Source organism: Mandrillus leucophaeus, unplaced genomic scaffold, assembly GCF_000951045.1.
Source record: "Mandrillus leucophaeus isolate KB7577 unplaced genomic scaffold, Mleu.le_1.0 Scaffold241, whole genome shotgun sequence".
In the NCBI taxonomy this organism is placed as follows: domain Eukaryota; kingdom Metazoa; phylum Chordata; class Mammalia; order Primates; family Cercopithecidae; genus Mandrillus; species Mandrillus leucophaeus.
In genome coordinates, this window is record NW_012102488.1 from 683163 (window position 1) to 703328 (window position 20166).

Genomic DNA, 20166 nt, shown 5'->3' on the forward strand with positions numbered 1-20166 from the left:
GCTCCCGCGGCCTGCATCTGCCAGGTAAGCGCGGGGCTTGCGCCGGGGTGAGCGGGGTGTGCTTGCGTGCTTGTGTCCCTAACGAGAAGTTGTCAGTTGTGTGTGGTTGGGTCTGCCGGGATAGTGTTTTTCTGTATTAGTGCGGAACTGTGTGCTGGGAACAAGGTTGTGTGTGTTCTCGTGTGCCCGGGAGAAACTGCGCGTGCATATGAGTGAGCATGGGGAATTGTGCAGAATCGTGTTCTCCATGACCAGGAACATGCAGGGCACAGTGCTAGGAGCAGAATAGTGGATGACAACAGGGAATATTAAGTGGTGTCCGTCTTGGGGCTTGTATTAGGAATTTCTTGGAGGAATATGTGTTATTATCAGAGGGGAAGGTTTGCTCAGGGGTATTTGTGTAAGTAACGCAGCTCCCAACTGGGAGCTGGGCAGGGGCTTGGTCAGCCAGGAGCCAAGAACCCAACAAAGAGGGGTTTTTGCCGTCTTGTTTTGAGGCCCAGTTTGATGAACAATTTAGCCAGGTTCTTCTGGGGAAGGGGGAGTGTTATCAATGCATATTGGACTCTCACTGGAATATTCTGGGTCCTAATCAGTAGCTGCCCAGAGATGGGGTCTGAGTGTATAATGGGCAGGTAGGGCTGAACAGAAACAGCGGTGCCTCCGCCCCAAGCAGGGCAGTTTCCCCCAGGTAGCCATAGGCCTGCAGCACAGATCCGCAGACCAGGCTGGGCCTCTCGGTGCTGTATGGCCTTGCCCCACTCCTACCCTCTCTGGATCTCCACTTCCTCCCTATAGAAAGAGGAAATTGGGCTGGATGGGCTATTTATAAATATTTGTCCAGATCTAGAAATGCGTAGAGGGGAACATAAACCTAAATGGTGCAGTATAGATCCAAGGTGTGTAGGTCGGGAATGTAGAATAGAGATGTGAAATGGGAGGAAGCGGGTATTCAGTGCACCCCCATCTGGGATCTCGGAGAGGCTCCCCTTTGTTTGTTTCGGGCTTCAGGCTGCAGGCTCTGGAATCAGTCACTGTTTCCCCGGGATGGAGAGAACCTGGGGCCAAGCGAGGAGAGTGCCAGCGGCTGCTCACCAGCGTGGTGGGTGGGAGGCCACTGGGCTGGGGAACCTGGAGCCTTGAGGAAGGAGACCGGGGCGGAAGCCCAAGGGCGGGCAGGAAGGAACTGTTGCAGGCCCTGGAGGCCCGTCCATAACCCTGGATGAGTCTTCTACACATGTACCCTTCTACACATGTGCCCTGTCCAAATGGGCTCTGAAGGAGGGAAGGGCCCTCGTAGGCCCCCAGGATATGCGCACCTCCCACCCAGTCCCCTGAGCAGCACCTCGCCCCCGGTCCACGTCGTTCCCTTTCCCCCTCCAGAGTCCTGGGCGAGCCTCTTTCCTCTTCCTCTGAAACTCCGACTTCTTCCGGACTTCTTCCGGAGGGCTTCGCTCGTTCCGAGGGTCCTGTGACTGGAAGAGGCACATCCCTGAGCGGCCACTCACTCCCCGCAGCGGCCTGTCGCCGAGCTCCCTCGCCCTGCTTGAGCTCGGGAGAGATCGCTGCGGGGCAGTCCGGCCTGGGAGCGAGAGAAAGAACGAAAATGCACAGCTCTCTCCGCGTAAGGCGAACAGATGGAGAGGAAGACGAACAATTAAACGAAATAAACAAAATAAAACAGAAACGAAATCGGGCCCCGGGGGGCTCGGCCGCCCTGAGGTTGGGCTCCGGGCGGGTGGGTGGCGGCCCCTCGCTAACCTCTGGCCCCACCCTGTCCTGGCAGATGCTGGGTCGGGCCGGCAGCCCGCGTTGCGCCCGCACGTGCACAAGCAGACGGAGAAGACGACCCGCGTGCGGACTGTGCTGAACGAGAAGCAGCTGCACACTCTGCGGACCTGCTACGCCGCCAACCCGCGGCCCGACGCTCTCATGAAGGAGCAGCTGGTGGAGATGACCGGCCTGAGCCCGCGGGTCATCCGCGTCTGGTTCCAGAACAAGCGCTGCAAGGACAAGAAGAAATCCATTCTCATGAAGCAGCTGCAGCAGCAGCAGCACAGCGACAAGACGGTGAGCGGCCGCGGGGCCGAAGGCTCGAGTTGGGTGGGGCCTGCGCTTCCGCCGCGGTATCTGTGTGCCCTTTTCTGGGCGAGCCCTGGGAGATCCAGGCAGAACTGGGCGCTCCAGATGGTGTATGTCTGTGCCTTCAGAGCTAGGCTTCCCTTGGATTTGGGGCTTCCTATTTTGTCTGGGATCGGGGTTTCTCCTTGCCCCAGGTGCAGCCCCGCGTTGCGGGTCCCGGGCGCTGGCGGAGCCCGGAGCGGCATGGCTGTGCGCAGCGCCCGCCAGTCGGGCTGGTGGGTTGTGTCCCTCTGTCCGCAGCTGCAGAAGGGTGGGAGTGCAGGCCTTGCCTTTCCTCACCGGCTGGTTGGCTCCCAGCACCGAGGCTGACCTATCGTGGCAAGTTTGCAGCCCCCGCAGGTCCCCAGTGGAGAAAGGGCTCTTCCGATGCGGTGGAGTGTGCACCTCCCCACAAAGTAATGCAGACCCTAAATCACTCAGGGCCTGGAGCTCCAGTCTCAAAGGTGGCACAAAAGGCCAGACCTAACTCGAGCACCCAAGGCCTTCTGCTTGCCCCACAGAGCCTTCAGGGACTGACCGGGACGCCCCTGGTGGCGGGCAGCCCCATCCGCCATGAGAACGCTGTGCAGGGCAGCGCAGTGGAGGTGCAGACGTACCAGCCGCCGTGGAAGGCGCTCAGCGAATTTGCCCTCCAGAGCGACCTGGACCAACCCGCCTTCCAGCAGCTGGTGAGGCCCTGCCCTACCCGCCCGACCTCGGTACTCTGCGGGTTGGGGATTTAGCCACTTAGCCTGGCAGAGAGGGGAGGGGGTAGCCTTGGGCTGAGGGGCTGGGGACAGCCCTAGGCGGTGGGGGAGGGGGAACAGTGGCGGGCTCTGAAACCTCACCTCGGCCCATTACGCACCCTAAACCAGGTCTCCCTGGATTAAAGTGCGCACAAGAGAGGTCGCAGAATTAACCAACCCGCTCCCCCCGCCCTAATCCCGCCCTGCGTGCGCCTGGGGACCTGGCCTCCTCCTCCGCTGGGCTTGCTCTCAGCCGGCGACCGGTCCCCAAGGGACATTCCCCGACTCGGAGCACGCGGCCCTGGAGCACCAGCTCGGGTGCCTCTTCACCTGCCTGTTCCCGGTGTTTCCGCTGCCCCAGGTCTCCTTCTCCGAGTCCGGCTCCCTAGGCAACTCCTCCGGCAGCGACGTGACCTCCCTGTCCTCGCAGCTCCCGGACACCCCCAACAGTATGGTGCCGAGTCCCGTGGAGACGTGAGGGGGACCCCTCCCTGCCAGCCCGCGGACCTCGCATGCTCCCTGCATGAGACACCCATGCTCAGGCCATTCCAGTTCCGAAAGCTCTCTCGCCTTCGTGATTATTCTATTGTTATTTATGAGAGAGGACCGAGAGAAACGGTCTGGACAGCCCAAGGTGCCAGGATGCAACCTGCTTTCACCAGACGGCAGACTCCTGCTCCGAGGACTCTTTACTTTTTAAAAACCAGAATTTGGGATTTACCAGAGTTAGCTCTGCCCTCTCCTCTCCGCGTGGCCGCCGCTCTGTCCCTCCACGCCCCACCTGTATCCCCACCTCGGCCGGCCCCGAGCTCGCCCACGTGGACCCCCGCCCTGCCCCCGCTCCGCGCTCCCTGGCGTCTTCGCCTGGGCTCTAGCGGGGAAGAGGAAGGGGATAACTCAGAGGAACAGACACTCAAACTCCCAAAGCGCATGATTGCTGGGAAACAGTAGAAACCAGACTGGCCTTGAAAGTGTTTTAAGTTATTCCACGGAGGACAGAGTGTGTGAGCCTTTGCCGAACAAACAAACGTAAGTTATTGTTATTTATTGTGAGAATAGCCAGTTCATAATGGGACTCGTATTTTGATCTTAATAAAAAATAATAACCCGGTGTGACGCCGCTCCCGTGTGCTGTTGGCGCGGCAGGAGTGCGGGAGGAGGCAAGTCCACAGGTCTGGCTGGCGTCGGCTGCCGGAGCTCCGCGTGCTGCGGGCGGGGCGGGCCGGGTGGGGATTGGGCGCGGCCGAGGGGTGGGCTGGGCGCATGCGCGCTGAGGCCCTCGCAGAAGCAGGCATGCCCCACTGGCGACCCCTGGGCAACTGGCGGCGGAGACCCGCGGGCAGGAGGCGGGACTCATTTAGGCGGGAAACCTGCAGCGCTCGTGGCAGCTGAGCGGCGGACTCCGGCCTAGGGTCATGCCGGCAAGGGCGTGCCCCGCTCCTGGAACCGGCCTTGGCATGGCGCCCGCCAAGCTCCTAGCCCCACTCTCGTTCGGCGCTGCCGGCCCTCCCGGCGCTTCCTTCCCCGGCGGTCCGCGGCTCTGGGTGAGGCTCGAAGCCCCGCGCGCTGCCTCTGGCCCTGCGGCCCAGCAGCAAGGCCGACCTCGGCCAGACCGGGCGGCCGTGACGGGCCTTGCTGCGCGCTGTTCCCGGAGTGGATGCGCGACGTGATCAATCCGCGGCATTTATTAATTCCCCAGTCTAGACAGAGGCGGGGCCGGGCGGCGGCTGCTTATCTGCGTTTGGCATCACCTGCAAGCGATACACCGAGGGGCCGCAACGAGCCCCCGCTAGGAGGGCGGCTGCCAGGAAAATAAGTCCACCCAGAACCAGTCTGGCGTGTCCTTGGTTTATTTTCTTTCCAGACCGAAGTGGAGGGGGTCTGGGGTGGCCCGGGTGGGTGGGGGGCTGGGAATGGCCCCTGGATATGCCGTGCCCAGGTCACTTGGTGTGACATTTCAAACCCCTGCTACTTGTTTTCTTGAAAACCGGCTTTAGTGATCGCAGGAAATAACCGAGAGATACTGAATCTCCAGTAGGCCCCCGGGGCAAGCGCGCACATACAAAAGCAAAAAACCCAAAAAGAAAGAAAGAAGAAGAAGAAAAAAAAAAACTCATGGAGGCTCAGGTTTTACTCTTCACAGATATTTAACCCTTTGGCAGCCTGGGACAGTTCTTTTCCAACACCAGCCTTCACCGCTGTTGTAAGAACCTCTGGCGTTGAGTTGCCGTTTCCTGGTCCCCGAGTTAAGGGACCCACAAGCGTATCCTTTGTCCAAGGTTGTTTTTAAAGTGGGCAACGCCCTCACTGGGTAGGGGATGGTTGCCATTTTAGCTTAGGTAGAGGCTGGCAAGGAAAACGTGTCTGGGGGGCCAGGTAGTCTTTAGAGAAGTAGGTGCCTTCTGTTAACCATGGCTACTTGGATGGCCAGAGGCCACTGTGGGTTTTTCAGCAGCACTTTTGGCAGAATTCCTTCACACTCCCACCACCCCACTTCCAGATGATAGAAGGCTTGCTGGCAATTACTGAAAGAAAATGGGAGGAGGTGGGAAAATGGAGCTGCATTTATATTTTACTTCCTGAATGTCAAGGTGACGCTAGCACAAATATTAAAGGGGACATTCCCCTTCTTTGGGATATAGGAAATGGTGCTGCAAACTTAGAGATAAGGCAAGAGATACGCAGAGTTAATGAGGACCAGCTTTACCTCTCAAGTGCCCAGAAATGGCTTTAATAATCAGGTCTGGGTTCTTTGAGGCTTCCTTCCTTTAACTTAGACCATTCCTTCCCAAACAAATACAGATTTCTTTTACCTTCTGGCTGGCCATTAGACAGGGGGCTAAAACTTCCACTAAATCTCACTTTCAAAAACTTCTGATTTATCCAGAATATTTGGGTTTTCTTATTTTTTATTAAAAAGGAAATAACAGGTTATTGAATAAGGAATTTCATTAATGGTTAGCTCTGAATTTTTGCTTTTGATAGATTGCAGTGTTTTAACGCTATGAATGGAACCGTCTAACATTAGTTATCTCTTTCCTCATCATCCATGAATCAAAAATCGAATTTCTCTTTTTTTGGTATTTATATGATTGTGTCTTTTTTGAATACTGGGAAGTTACTTAGATAAAAGTGGCTATTGTGTGTTAAGATTCCTGCATCTCTCTGTATCACTGTATAAAACATTACAAGCTTTTCTCTCCCATAGTTGCTACCCACCTAAAGGGGTGCATCGTTTTCTCTCTGGGTTTCCAGGGAAAGGGTTCAACTCTGAAGCCTTATTACAATGGTCCCTAGTGAGGTGTCACATCTACGCTTGGTTAGTTACGTTAATAAATATCAGTTTTACTGGTTTCCAGGTCATCTTTAAACATCTTCTGTAATACAGTAGGGATTTCCCCGTAAATTAAATTACCTGTAACAATTACAAGTGTTGTATTTTATGCTTACTGAACTTTTAACATGAGATACCCAGTTGTGTAGTAAAAACTCAATTCAATAAAAGAGGCCATAGGTGGAAAGTGGGAGTTATTTAGCTAGATTCACTTTAGAATATGATTTTCTCAGAAGACTTAACTATTAATTTGGATAGCTCTATGCAATTGAGGCAGGAAAGGGATTCCCAGACATGGAAAGTTTATGGCTGTAAGTTTTTACACAAAATTTAATACATATTGAAAGACTGCATAATTCTGGGAAATTCAGTCCCTGTGGCAGTATTCCCAACAAACTTTAATATTTAATGGATTGTGGAACAGAAATCAGGCTTTATGTTTTGAATGTGGAATAACAAAGCTCAATTTTGTCAGCTGCAAATACAGCGTTTAAATGGATATTGTCTAAGATCGTTCTCTAGAAAATTTGAGGTTCTACCTCTTCTGCCTAGGGGAGGACATAGATGGCCACACATTTAGTTAACTGTGCTTTCTCATGGGTGTTCACCAAAGAGAGCAAGAGAATTACCCAAATAGCAGCATGCTAGAGAGAGAAACAATGGATGAATATCTGCAGAGAAGCTCCCAGTGGAGTGGTGATAAAAGCAGGAAATTCAGAGTTTATTAAGCTGATGCGGGAAAGATTAGAGGCTTTTAAATCGGGGTCTGATGGATGTAAAAGTAAACTTTCTTGAAAATACTGGGATTCAGTGCAGTTATGAGGATTGAGTGGCCAAGTACAGACTGGCACCTTGTTGATGGAGACTGTGCATGAAAGATGCAGATTAATAGAGCTAGGTTGAGAGTAGTAATGAGAGCAAGGGCACAACCAGGAAATACTCCATTGGGATCCAGATGTGGAGTTGGGTGGGGAGCGGCTCAATGTATAAAGCACATTCGGGGCCCCAGCAACAATCCTGCCAGAGAGGCGGGAGTGCGAGGTGAATCCAGCCATCTGCCTCGGTGCCTCCTGGTCCAGAAGGTCAGAGCCAGCGGGCAGTGGGTCAAGGCGTGAGCCCAGGGGCCGGCAGGAGCTCAGGAAGGCCGGTTCCCCGTTGGGAAAGAGCGTGTTTAAGGCGTGGTTTGAGAGTAGCCAACTGGAGACCCCCGGGTTCGGGCGTGGGGGGAGGGAGCAGGGACGAGGAAGTGGAAGAATAGGGGATTGTGAGGAGTAATTTCTTCCCAGATTATCGAGACTCAAGACTTCCCAGAGCGTGGCAAAGAGCCCTGGAAGAAATAACCCAGGAAGGCCGCGGTTGGACCGAGGCTTCCCGGGGCCAGGTTCAGGGTTCGAGGTGCCAGCCGCGCGACTGCTGGAGTCTGGAGGGCGGGAGAGTGGCCGGGCCCAAAGCTGCGGCTCTGACGTCTAGTTGCGCCTCTGGGGCTGCGTGTTCCGCAGAGCTCCGGGGGAAGGGAGCCGCTGCCGCTGCGGGGAATTGGCTTGGGCAACGCCGCTGAGCGTTCGAACGTCGCTGCCCCCGGGCCTCGGCAGCCTCTCCTACCTGACTCAAATTCTGGGCTGTAAAGCCGGGGCGAAGTTGTCGCTTTCACACCGAGCACGCCCAGTCGCACCGTCAACTTCACAGGCTGGGCCCAGCAGAGGCCTTTCGCCTCCGCCCAGCGGTCTCCGCTGCGGCCCCTCAGCCTCGGAAGAACCGCGGGGCGGCCCTCGCCCCGGGAGAAAGCAACCTGTGGCGGCACTGCGTCCTCGCAAGCTGCAACGAGACGCGGCTGCGCTCACCTGGGCGTTGCGCTCCTTCGAGCCCCGGAGGGTTTAGAAGCCGGAAAAGCCCAGGGAGCTGGAGCTTACATTGTCCGGGCCGGGCCAGGGCGCCCGAAAGCAGCGAACTCGAGACTCCCAGGAACCGCGTGCGCCGGGAGGCACCGGGGCGCTCCCGGGCTGGAGCCGCGCAGGCTCCCGGCTGGGTGGGGCCTGGGTTTGCTTCTCACTCCTCCTCCTCTCCGGGACGAGGGGGCAATGAGACCGTTCAATTAAATGTTTAATTGCGAATTCTGGTATGCTTTCTGGGAGGTTAGTCACAGCTGTCTCAATTATTTATGGCTTCTGGCAAATTTCCGACCAGATAAGTATATTCTATTGTGAAGCGTCTTGCAGGAAATCTTATACTTGATGATTCTTTTCAGCTGCAAGGATGCTGCGTCCACGCCTCGAGAGCGCGGGGCCAGCGAGCTTTGGGAACTCCTGTTCCAGGTGTGGAAGGAGCCTGCCGCCGACACCTGCCTCCTTCCCCGGGGTCGCTCGCTGGGCCCGCGGCAGCCCCCGCCCGGGAGGAGCATTGGGGGCGCCAGGGGCCACCCCTCGGCCTCGCAGGCGCGGAGCTCAGCCCGGCCCTGCGGCTCCGGGAGTTGCTGAGCACCCGCGGCCGGCGGCTGGAGTCCTGGGTCCCGCTCCCCGGTGCCCAGCGGCGGAGTCGCCACGCGAGGCGGGAGGGGTGGCCCTAGAGCCCGTCCCTCTGGCTTGGAGCTGCCGGTCCCCGCCCTCGAGCCGGAGCGCGGCGCTGGAGACCCGCGGGGTGGGGTATTGGCTGGGCTGAGCCCCGGAGACGCCAGGGTCCCGCGGCGGCTGGGGCGCCGATCGCATAGGGAGGAGCTCGCTTTTTTTTTTTTTTTTTAAACCAGACCTTTTAATTTTCTGTTTTCAAAGAAGTAAAATATAGCAAATATGTAACCCGGCAGCTCTGTGAGGCTCCAAATAAGAAGAGTCCAGAACACTAGGTGGGTAAGTTTGATTTTGAAAAACATAAAACTTCTGTATTTTCCAGTCCCTCCCCGCTCCGTAGTCTCCGAGTCGAATACATTTTCACATATTTTTTTCCCAACCGGATCTTTTTTCTTGGTAATGTTTGATCATTATCTGACAGAAATTACTACTGATGTCACTCAGTGAACGGCTTAGCACTGACTGTGAGCTTAAGGTGGAGAAACGATGAGAACAAGACATGAAAAGGTCAACATCTCCAGGCAGACACTGAGAAGTGAACAGGAGTTGTGTGAAACTCATTCAGAACCATTTCGACCTTTTGTGTGACTTTTACTTCAGCGTTGCTTCATTTCACAACCATGAGAGAAAATACTCTAGGGTGATTCACTAGGACACATCTTTTTTATCACTAATTTTTACTTAGGAGAATAATTTCAGCTTGGCAATGCCAAGAGAGGTTCTCAGTCAGACCAATGAATACAATGCCCTAAGTTGATTTCAAATAGTCTCCAAAACATATTATGTAGTCACAATGTAAAAGTGTTGCAAATATCTTTACCGTAGACCTTTAAAAGTTAAATTTAGAGCAGGTAAACTTTAATTAAGTCTTTATTTAAGATACTTCAAGGGGTGGAGTTAACATTTTTCTTTCAGATTCATATTTCCTTAACATGAAAAGTCAACAATGAAAACAGAATAAGTTATTTTATTACAACAAAACAGACTTGCTAATTTTATGTCTACTTTCACCAATATTACAAATGCAAAGTATATATTATCATAAGATGAAAGTTATCAAACTCCAAGATATTTTGCATAAATGAAATACACTCAACTTGCAAAATTAGCAAGTAGAACATTCAAGTATCTACAGTCATTATAAATAGTGTAAAGTACATGCCATATCTACAGTGTGGGGAGAGTATAAACATGTGAAAATGAGTTCTTAAGGAACAATTAGAATGTTTGTTTGAACAATTTAAAATATTAACAAGGGTACTCAAATACAGAATCAACCAAAACATTTATTTTTTCTCTTTTTTCAAGAAAAACTGTCGAGCTTCTTCCCAGGCCTGCTGAGGAAATCTGTTAGCCAGCTCAAGATAGTCTTGGGAACCAAGGCATTTCCCTGAGGGGGAAAAAAAGAGAAAAAAGTGAAATAAAAGAGGGTTAAATTCTTTGAAGGTTCATAAATTAAACTTATTTTGATATCTGAGTATAAAATGGAGATATCCACTTCAAATAAACCATGACACATTTTAGGTAAATAAGGTGATTGATCTTTGTGTATCAATCTATCTGTAGTATAAAATATATGACATATTTTAACCACAATCCAGTTTGTGCTTTAACATATTCAGACATTAACTCTTACATAAATTACAAAAAAAGATGTTTTTGGACTCCACAATGAGAAAAAAATTAGCAACCAGGCAAGCACAGTGGTGCATGGCTGTAGTTCCAGCTATCTGGAAGGCTGCAGTAGGGGGACTGCTTAAGCCCAGGAGTTAGAGGCTATAGTTTGCTATGGTCGCACCTGTGAGTAGTCACTGCACTCCAGGATAGGCAACATAGACCCTGTCTCAAAAAAAAAAAAAAAAAAAAGGTGAACAAACTAAAATGACAGTCCTATATTCTATCCTTAAGTTAGCCATGAAAGGGGAAAACTTTATGTAAATGATGACGTTTTCTGAAAGTCTATTTAATTTAAAACATGAATGTAGTTTAAGTATATCTTTAAAATTATTCAAATCTGGCACTGCCTATCTAACAAAGCAGTAGGAATGAATGATAGGAGCTTTACTGGCCAGTGGCATAGGTAAAGTAAACAATTGCAGCTAGACAGGCAGTGGGTATTTGAAAACCAAAATTCTTCCTGGGCAATAAGAATGTGGTGTTACCAAGAGCTGCTTTTATACTTAAAGGTTTACCTGGACAATGAACTCAAAATATCTTGAGACATTTTATGGGGACTTAATCTAGGCAAAAGGGGAACAAATAATCCAAGTTGCAAACTGGCAACTTAGTGAGGCATCATCATTTAAAAAAAAAAAAAAAGCAACATATTATGAGCTGTCATTAACATAGTGATGACCCTTTCTGAGCAAAGGAGAGACCAATTCCCTATTTGCTGTTCTGTGAGTTAAGCCTACTGTAACTGGGGAAAGCATGAATATCAGGGAAGATGGTCCCTTGGAAAAGAAAGAAGGTTCACTTCCACAGGCCTCAGTCCACCAAGCAGACAGAGGCAGCTTCTGGGACTGTGTCTTCCAGACCATGTAACAAATTGTGACTCATCTTTATGATCAGGAGAAAGAGTAAGAAAAAAATGCTTATACTTCTTAGTGGCAAACAAAACAAAACAAAACTGCTGTACAACTGAAAATAAATAGATTTTTCCAAGCATTTTAATTTATTCAAAATAAAATTGTAAGAATAGTAACACATTTTGCTGATTTCTCCCAAGTATCCGCCAGTAGTTAAACAAAACAGAACAAAACAAAACAAAAAGGGCTGTGACTGGGTCAGGGCAGAACTGAACTTGCAGACTAATTCTTGCTCAGACAAATGGTACCGACAAGGATGTTGACTTGAATTTCTGAAAAGTCGCATAGCCTTCTGTTTAACTTTTCTGGGTGCCTGAGTCAATAAAATGTCTTTTTTTTTTTCTTCATGATATTGTAACAGCTTTAGTTATATTTTCTTTGCACTTTTCAACACCTGTCCACTGTACAGGACTTTTTTTGTGTGTGTGAAAGAGTCCAAGGTAACACCCCCAACCCCCACCAAGTAAGGGTTTCTTGGTGGGTACCCTAAAGGGTCCTGCTGGGAGTGTACCTCTAAATGGCCACTTTAAAGACTATTAAATTAATGGAAGAATTGAAGAAGATCTGGATTAGGGTCTCATTCATCAGAGATGCTGTCATAACCGCCAAAGAGCAACTTGTACTTCTCAATTACAGTCTGGGTAGCAGAATATTTAATAAAGTAAAAATGCGGTAACAATTCTAAATCTCTGACTCTGATCACAGCAAACACCCCAGCAGGAATGCTATAGGAAAAAAAAAAACTTGTAAATCTTTTGCCCTGGACTTTGCCAATTTGATGACTTTTTCTCCATGTAAAACAATTATTTTCAAAACAAAAGTTCAAGTACTCGAACTTAGGGGGAAATTGTGGGCTACTATTACTGATAACTTTATTCTGAACATGGATAAGGAACCAGACCTATGTGATTTCAGCATTTATGCGAGTAATGTGGGCCAATATTAATGATCTGGCTCCTGTATTACAAAGCAGCTCTTTAGTGATTATTCACCATTTAATATATCTTGCATGAGATGATTATTATACAAAGATATTTGTGCTTTTACTCCCATAGATTTCTATACATATTTGGATGCATTCATGCTTCATGACAAAATTGATTTTTTTACTTACTGAAATATACTTGGTATCTGAATCTCAAATTTTAGGTTATGTATAAAATTGTACATACAATGTAAAAGTTCCAGAGGAAAGGATAAGAAAGATGTCCATTTGACTAACACACACATGAAATTTAATTTCAATAGAGACATACCTTTGGGTTGGTAAGGCTGGTTTTCTGCTTGACCTGGAGTCTGTGCCAAATCCTGTATGAGGAGAGAAAAGTGTTTTTCTATCAATGCTATGAACAGAGAATTTCATTGAGGGTGGTTTTAAATATACTTCTGATTCATGCAACCACTTTTGTATGAGTATTTTGGGGCCCAAATATAAATGCTGAAGAAACTGATGTTATGTAGTCCAAGTTCTCATAAATTTAAACCAAACAGTAATGACTTACATCTTGCTAAATTATTACCAGGAGACAGCTTGCTGCCTACTTTGGAAATTATAACTTTTTATCTAATAAACTAGAATGTAAGCCAAATTTGCTATCTTAAAATATCAACAGATTTTGATCATTTTTTAAAAAGTACAAATATAAGAGCCCTATGTATTCTGCAGCTAAATCTTAAAGTTTGTTAATTTTGCATGTAGATGGAAAATGAGAAATGTAAATATAATATGTAAATCTTCAGAAACCTAAGACAATCCGCTCCCATTTTAATATCATTTTCTAGTAACTTAGTTATAATGTAACACATAGAGGCCTTGAGGAACCACTTTATAAACAAAAATCCTATCTATATCCATTCTCTTCAGCACAATTATTTATAGAAAGAAACTTGATTTAACTCCACAAGTCTAATATGCTATCTGAAATAAACTATGTAAGACATTTTTTTAGCATTTACAAAATTTGTGTGTTAAATACATAGTTTTTTTTTGTAATAAAGGTAGACTTAGTACTTTGATCAATATCAGATCAACACAAGAAATATATATATACTCTTTAGATCCTGATATCATTTGTATCATTATAAGTCATTGTCTATGCAGTTGAAAACATAAGGAACTAAGCTGATACAGAGGAAACTGGTTTCGCTCAAACATCACTGTCTTTGTTGAGGGCTCTCTGCCCACACCATAAAAAGCTGCACATCATCTCCCCGAAGTCCCTAGCTCCTTTTCCGGCCTTACTTTTCTCCACAGCACTTATTGCCATAGCACTTAGCATAGCATCTGACATACTATTTGTTTTACTAATTTTTTTTTGTCTTTTGCTTGACTGTCCCCCACTTTAATCAAAGATCTGTGGAGGCAGGAATTTTTATCTGTTTTATTTGTTGCTGTATTTTGCAGTGCCTAGAGCAGTCAGTGCCCAGCACACTTTACATACTCAAACATTACCTGTTGAATAAAAGAATGAATAATCTGAATTTAGAAAGAGCACATTCTTAAAATTATCCATAATGTATTTGTATTTTCTTTTCTTTTCTTTTTTTTTTTTGATGGAGTCTCGCTCTGTCACCCAGGTTGAAGTTCAGTGGCGCGATACTGGCTCACTGCAACCTCTACCTCCCAGGTTCAAGCAACTCTCCTGCCTCAGCCTCCCGAGTAGCTGGGATTACAGGTGCCTGCCACCACGGTCAGTTAGTTTTTGTATTTTTAGTAGAGATGGGTTTTACTATATTGGTCAGGCTTGTCTCAAACTTCTGACCTCAAGTGATCTGCCCATCCCGGCCTCCCAAAGTGCTGGGATTACAGATGTGAACCACCACACCCGGCCCATAATGTATTTTCTATTTAATTTACTCCTAAGGCTCTAAAAATATATGAAGAATCCTAAGTGTCAATATGATGTTATATACTATAAAATTTCTTAAGATATTAACTATAAGACAGTTTTTGAAATCCATATTTGTAGATCTGAATATCTAATTTAACTTTTTTTTAGAAAATAAAATGTAGATTCAAACAGAACAATTAAGCCAAAAACAAAACTTTTCTAACATAATTGATCTAGTTGTGTTTATTAATTATCTAATACAGGATAGTTTGGAAAATGTAAACTTCAAAATGCTGTCTAAGATGAGGGCTCCGGGAACTCCTTGGCTATCCTGTACTTCGCAGCCAGCTGGGCACTATCATATCCTTCTGACAGTGATAGATGTATATTCACCAGAATATGGAAGAATACTAATACAGAACTCTGCTTTCTGTTTCATTATTCTGAAGACCAGAAAGTACTATCTACTCATCACATGTGTGTCATGGAGCAAAAACACATCTTATGGTGGAACATTTGAAAGAAATGGGAGATTTTCAGTACATAATGCTCTACAATGACAAAAAATTTCACAGGATGAGTTAGTAGCAAATGTTAAAGCATAATCAACTTGGTTTTTCAGTTGATTGAGTTAATTTAGATGTGGAAATAGTACTTTGCTATGGCACTAATTCTGATTCTAGCCCTACAGGATTTAACTGGATCAGAAAAATATAAGGCTGTACTTGAAAGTTGTTTTACATAAAAAAAATCAATATTAACAGGTTTTTATTTTACACATTATGTATATATGAAAATCATATTTATTTAAAAATGTACGACTAGTTTTAATTCATCTTTCTTCAGCAATTATTATCTATTTCCTATAGTTAGAATAAAAGCAAGATAAATACAATAGTTAAAGCCTTAAAGAAATCTGGCAGTCTTTTAAAAACATTTCCTGAGTACGGGTTACCAGTTCATTAACTGGAAAAATATCCTTTCCTTGAATTCCTCCAAGTAGAAATTATATAACACCCAATTGCGGTTCCACTAATATTTCAGAAACTATGCTGATATTTTAAAAATTAATTTTAGAGCACATAAATATGTAAAGATTTTAAAAGGTAGTATGGAAAGCAAAAATAAACAGCTGGCTTACTTTTACGTTTCTGTTGCATTAGTTTACACATAAAGCTAGACAATTAGGTATAACGTAGAAGGTACCTGAATGAAAGTGGCCAGTAAAACACAGCTCATCTCTTGCTCCAGAATGATCTTGTTCTGATGATTGTTGTAACAAGCAGCGATAAGTGAAGGGAACAGTATTTTGATCAGCCGTGGGTCACTGAAATACTGGAAGGGCAATTGGCAGAGCTTCTGCAGCACTGTGGGGTGGCGGCCGGACTGCACTATCACCTGAAATGGAGGAGCAGCCCAGGTCAGCTGCCAAAACGCCCCGGTCTGTCCATCACCCGCCTGCAACAGTGTCGACTAGAACCACGGAAAACATGCTGAAGGAGTGTAAAGAAAAAGACTCCTAACTCCATACCAGAGCTTAATTTAAGTGATACTTGAAAACAGCAGAAAAAAAAAAAAATCTCATTTCCCAACTTAAGGAAAAGATCCTGAAAGTTTTGCACTCATTTAAAAGTTATTATAATCCATGATGAAAGGTGTAGTTGCCACGGAGTTAAGGACGCCTATGAAATGGATTCAGAATGCACACAGCTTTAGCAAAGTGCTCCCCATGCCCCCTTAAAGCAGAGTAGTCATATTCCTTAAAACCTGCAAAGAGCTCACTCACAAGAAAGTAAGGCCCTGCCCACTGCAGTCTTCCCTTAACTTAGCTCACTGAATACACTCAATGCAGATAGATCTATTCTGTATGCAGGTAGGTCCAAGAAAGAAAAGCTAATTCTAAGGAAAATGGGAACAGTTTCAGAAAAAGTTACAGGCTCCAAAAGACCCTTTGTCCAATCTATACTTCTTATCTTTGTTTCCATCAGTGCCACTGAGTCTAAAAGGAGAACTGTTTAGATAAATGAGACTGTTGTCTTGAAGCAGTCTAAGTTTACAACTGTGTACATTTAAAGAAATAGGGCAATGCAACGAATGGGCTTGCAGGGAAGCCCTCTTAGTTTACTCCCTAGGCCTCCATGATAAACTAAGAAAGGTCAAAATTAGCTCTGTTTCAAGTAACCTTGGTTAGAGAGTTCTAATATGAAAGAGCTGGGTGACCCAAAGCCCACTTCGTGGTATAGGAGGAAGCTCCTAGAAGATTAGGAACACTGTAAACCTAAGGTCAGAACTGTAAATTGTACTTGGAAAAACAATTTTACAGGTACACACCCAGACAGGGCTACATTCAAATTAAAACCAGAAGGACAGAATGAAACAGCAGAGGCAGGAGAAACATAAATTACAGGGATTTACAAGTTTTCAAAGTACTTTTAACAATACTTTAAGAACACACTCTCAGATGATAATGCAGTTTAGTTTAAGAACAAAATCAACAAAGTAATAGTTCACATATTTTCGTTCAATAGCTAAAATGACATCAAAAGCCTTTAGAGACTGTTGATAGGGACTTGTTAATACCTCCAAATCCAGAAGGAATTTTAAAGACTTGCACTGTGTGACAATTCAGCACATGGCTATGTGCTGCCATTTCTGACTCTGGCTGAGAAGAATATGCCCTGTCATTTACTTTATTGATAAAAGCATTTACTTAAATCTTTATTTTAACTATTAGCTACAAATTTTGTAACACAGCCAAATGGTCACATTAGAATTTATGATGATATGATTATTAGAAGTCTTCTTTTTTTCCCCTCCTTGGACAAAAATTAAGAACAAGTTTTTTCTTTACAACTTCATTGTTAAAATGCTATTATTGGAAGATTTGCTAATTGAAAAGATATTATACTAGCCAGTCTGGCTGGCACAGGCACAATGTTAAAGACAACTCCTGGTTCCTGGCATATCAGCACAGAACATGAAGAGCTTAAATGGAACTTACTCCATTTGGGCTCCTGAACCTCACTGGGGTGAAGCAGAGCCCCTTAGGGACCTGTTGGTTCCCTCAAGGAACAGAGCTAGTTATCAGCTGCCGTTTACAGAGATGACCAGCAGTGCAGTGAGATGACTTGCCAGAAGCCATTACTTTTAAATCCCTGGACTGCAGAAGATGCAAATGGATGTAGGTAGTTTGGTTACCTTGGAGTTCTAAGGAATTTTACCCAACCCTACCATCCCATGGCTTGGTTATGAGCCAGAATGGGACATCTAGTCTATGCTGTTTTTCCAACCACATTTTAGACATTGTGGAGACAGGATCAGGAGGTTCGGGAAGGGGCCAGCCCTCAGCACTAACACTCAGTAGGCTAATTCAGGTGGGCTTGTGGCACAGAGGGTGGCAGTCTGATGTCATGAGCACAGATGAACTGTCAGCTGAATTGGACTAAGCACTACCCTTTGCGGCAAGGGGCAGGGCTGGGAATGCAAACAGCCTGACCTTGATGATCAGGGTTTTGAGTAGGGTTGTCTTGAGAGGGTTGTCTGAGGGGCTTTTTGATAGATGGGGAAGTGAGGGCAGGGCTCAGTTTTATTTCATTCCACCATTCACTCTTAGGCCTTAGGTGGTAAAATGTCACTTGGACTGCTTGAGCTTTCCAAAGTCAGTAGAATCATCATGGGATATGAGAGTCTTGCTCAATGAACAAAATATGCATAATTAAGAGACATCTCAGATTTACACTATGGTGTTCTCTTCATTTGCCTTACTGATGGAGCTGTTACTAAGTCAATAATTGTCGGTTTGTCACCTTTGTCCAGACAAAGGGCTGCCCATAAGTCCTAAGGCAGGCACCACCATGAGCCTGACCAGCCACCTACCTCACCTTTCAGAGTACACAAGGCCAACACAAACATAAAGGGGCTTCCTACAGAGACTCTTTCCAGAGCACTGCACCAACGGCAGAGAATGGACTACCTGTAGATTTCTTTGATGGCCACACCCATCAGCTAGAGAGAGCAAGTAGGGAGCATGCATGGTCTCAATAATAATGAGAAGCAGTCTTTCAAATATGATGTCCACCTTCAGATGCAGAGTAGGGCTCTGAGGAAATCAACGGAATTTCCAACAATATTCAGATCAAAAGACATTGAAATTGAACCTTGTTCTTGGATGTGATTCTTAAATAGGTGCTAACTAAAGAGCTAGGAGATCTGGGTTCTTGTATTTATTTACCAACTGGTTTTGTGACCCTGGGCAAATTGCTCCATTGCTCTGGATTTTAAGGTGGTGAATTTAAAAAGAAGTAACCTTTTTATTGATGACACACACACACATACCCCTATGGCCACTCACCTACCTCGCTTAGGTGAATAGCTCAGTTTTCACAAAGTGTATACACTGGTGTCGCCAAGTACCCAATTAAGAATGAGAATATGACCCAGAATGCTGGATCTTTAAATATATTATTTCTGACATACAAATGGCCAACAAGCATATGCAAAAATGCTTAACATCACTAATCATCAGATGAATGCAAAATAAAACCACAATGAGATACCATCTTACACCAATCACAATGGCTATTATTAAAAAGTCAAAGAATAACAGATGTTGGTGGGGATACAGAGAAAAGAGAATGCTTGTATGCTGTTGGTGGGAATGTAAATTAGTACAACTTCTATGGAAAACAGTAGGAGGTTTCTCAACCAAAAATAGAACTACCACCTGGATATCTACCCAAAGGAAAATAAATCATCATATAGAAAAGACACTCACACTTGTATGTTTATGACAGCACTATTCACAATAGCAAAGTGATGGACCAACCTAAATGTCCATCAACAGATGACTGGGTAAAGAAAGTGAGGTATGTATGTGCATATATAAATACACCATAAAATACTACTCAGCCATACAACAACAACAACAACAAAGAAATCATGTCTTTTGCAGCAACATGGATGGATCTGGAGGCCATTATCTTAAGCGAAATACTCAGAAAGTCAAATACCGCATGTTTTTGCCTGTAAGTGGGAGCTAAATACTGTGTACACGTGAACATATAGAGTGAAAGAACAGAAATGGGAGGGAAAGGTGGGAAAGTGGCAGGGGAGTGAGGAATGAGAAATTACCTGATGGGTACAATATATACTATTCAGGTGACTGTTACACTAAAAGCCCAGACTTCATCACTATGCAATATGTCTGTGTAACAGTACATTTGTACCCCCTATTTTAAAAACACATGGGAGACATATAAAAATAAATCAGTAAATAAATATAATCTTTCTCACTGAAAATTATATTCCTACATTTTGAATTTGGGAGAAATCATATGGCAACTCTTTGACTAAACAAAAAACACGAGAGAGTACTTCAAGGCTTCCTTGGAGCTATTCCTGATCGTTCTCTGGAGAGAAGACAGTGGGTGCACAGCTCCTCTTTCGGTCTTCAAAGCAGGGGCTAGTGGGCACCTGGAAACCGTAGGTGAATTTTCGGTGGAGGGAAGAAGCTCATAGATTCAACACAAAACTATCTTAGTTGGCTTGGACTGCCATAACAATATACCACAGACTGGGCCACTTAAACAACAGAAACTTATTTTCCGCAGTTCTGGAGGCTGCAAGTCTGAGATCAGGGAACCAGCATGGTGGGGTTGGTGAGGGCCTTCCTGGTTTGCAGCTGCCTTCTTGCTATGTGCTCACATGGTCTCTCCTTGGTGAGTGCATTTAGAGAGCGAGATCTCTTCTTTCCTTTTATAAGGCCATCAGTCATATTGGATTAGGGCACTGCCCTTACAACCTCATTTAATTACCTTCTAAAGGCCCTATCTCGAAATACAACTACATTGCAGGTTAGGGTTTTAACATATGAATTTTGGGAAAGTAGTTCATTCCATAGCACAATCCTCATCATTTCTCATCAACTTCAGCCGGAATTACGTTCCATTAGAAAGGCTACCATTTCTGGGGCCGGGCGCGGTGGCT

General features: G+C 45.9%; 2 protein-coding genes across 2 annotated transcripts in view; one reads left to right on the forward strand and one right to left on the reverse strand.

The window, feature by feature from the left end:
• ISL2 (ISL LIM homeobox 2) overlaps nt 1-3978 on the forward strand; it is a 5708-nt gene extending 1730 nt beyond the window's left edge. Inside the window, exons 3-5 of the mRNA XM_011982723.1 lie at nt 1448-2070; nt 2643-2810; nt 3229-3978. Coding sequence (XP_011838113.1) covers nt 1448-2070; nt 2643-2810; nt 3229-3345 — 908 coding nt within the window. The 3' untranslated portion in view covers nt 3346-3978. The remainder of the gene's footprint in view (nt 1-1447; nt 2071-2642; nt 2811-3228) is intronic.
• A 5636-nt stretch (nt 3979-9614) lies between these two features.
• SCAPER (S-phase cyclin A-associated protein in the ER) overlaps nt 9615-20166 on the reverse strand; it is a 605860-nt gene continuing 595308 nt past the window's right edge. Inside the window, exons 30-32 of the mRNA XM_011982670.1 lie at nt 15388-15579; nt 12607-12658; nt 9615-10152 (exon numbers count right to left, since the gene is read on the reverse strand). Of these exons, the coding sequence (XP_011838060.1) occupies nt 10049-10152; nt 12607-12658; nt 15388-15579 (348 nt within the window). The 3' untranslated portion in view covers nt 9615-10048. The remainder of the gene's footprint in view (nt 10153-12606; nt 12659-15387; nt 15580-20166) is intronic.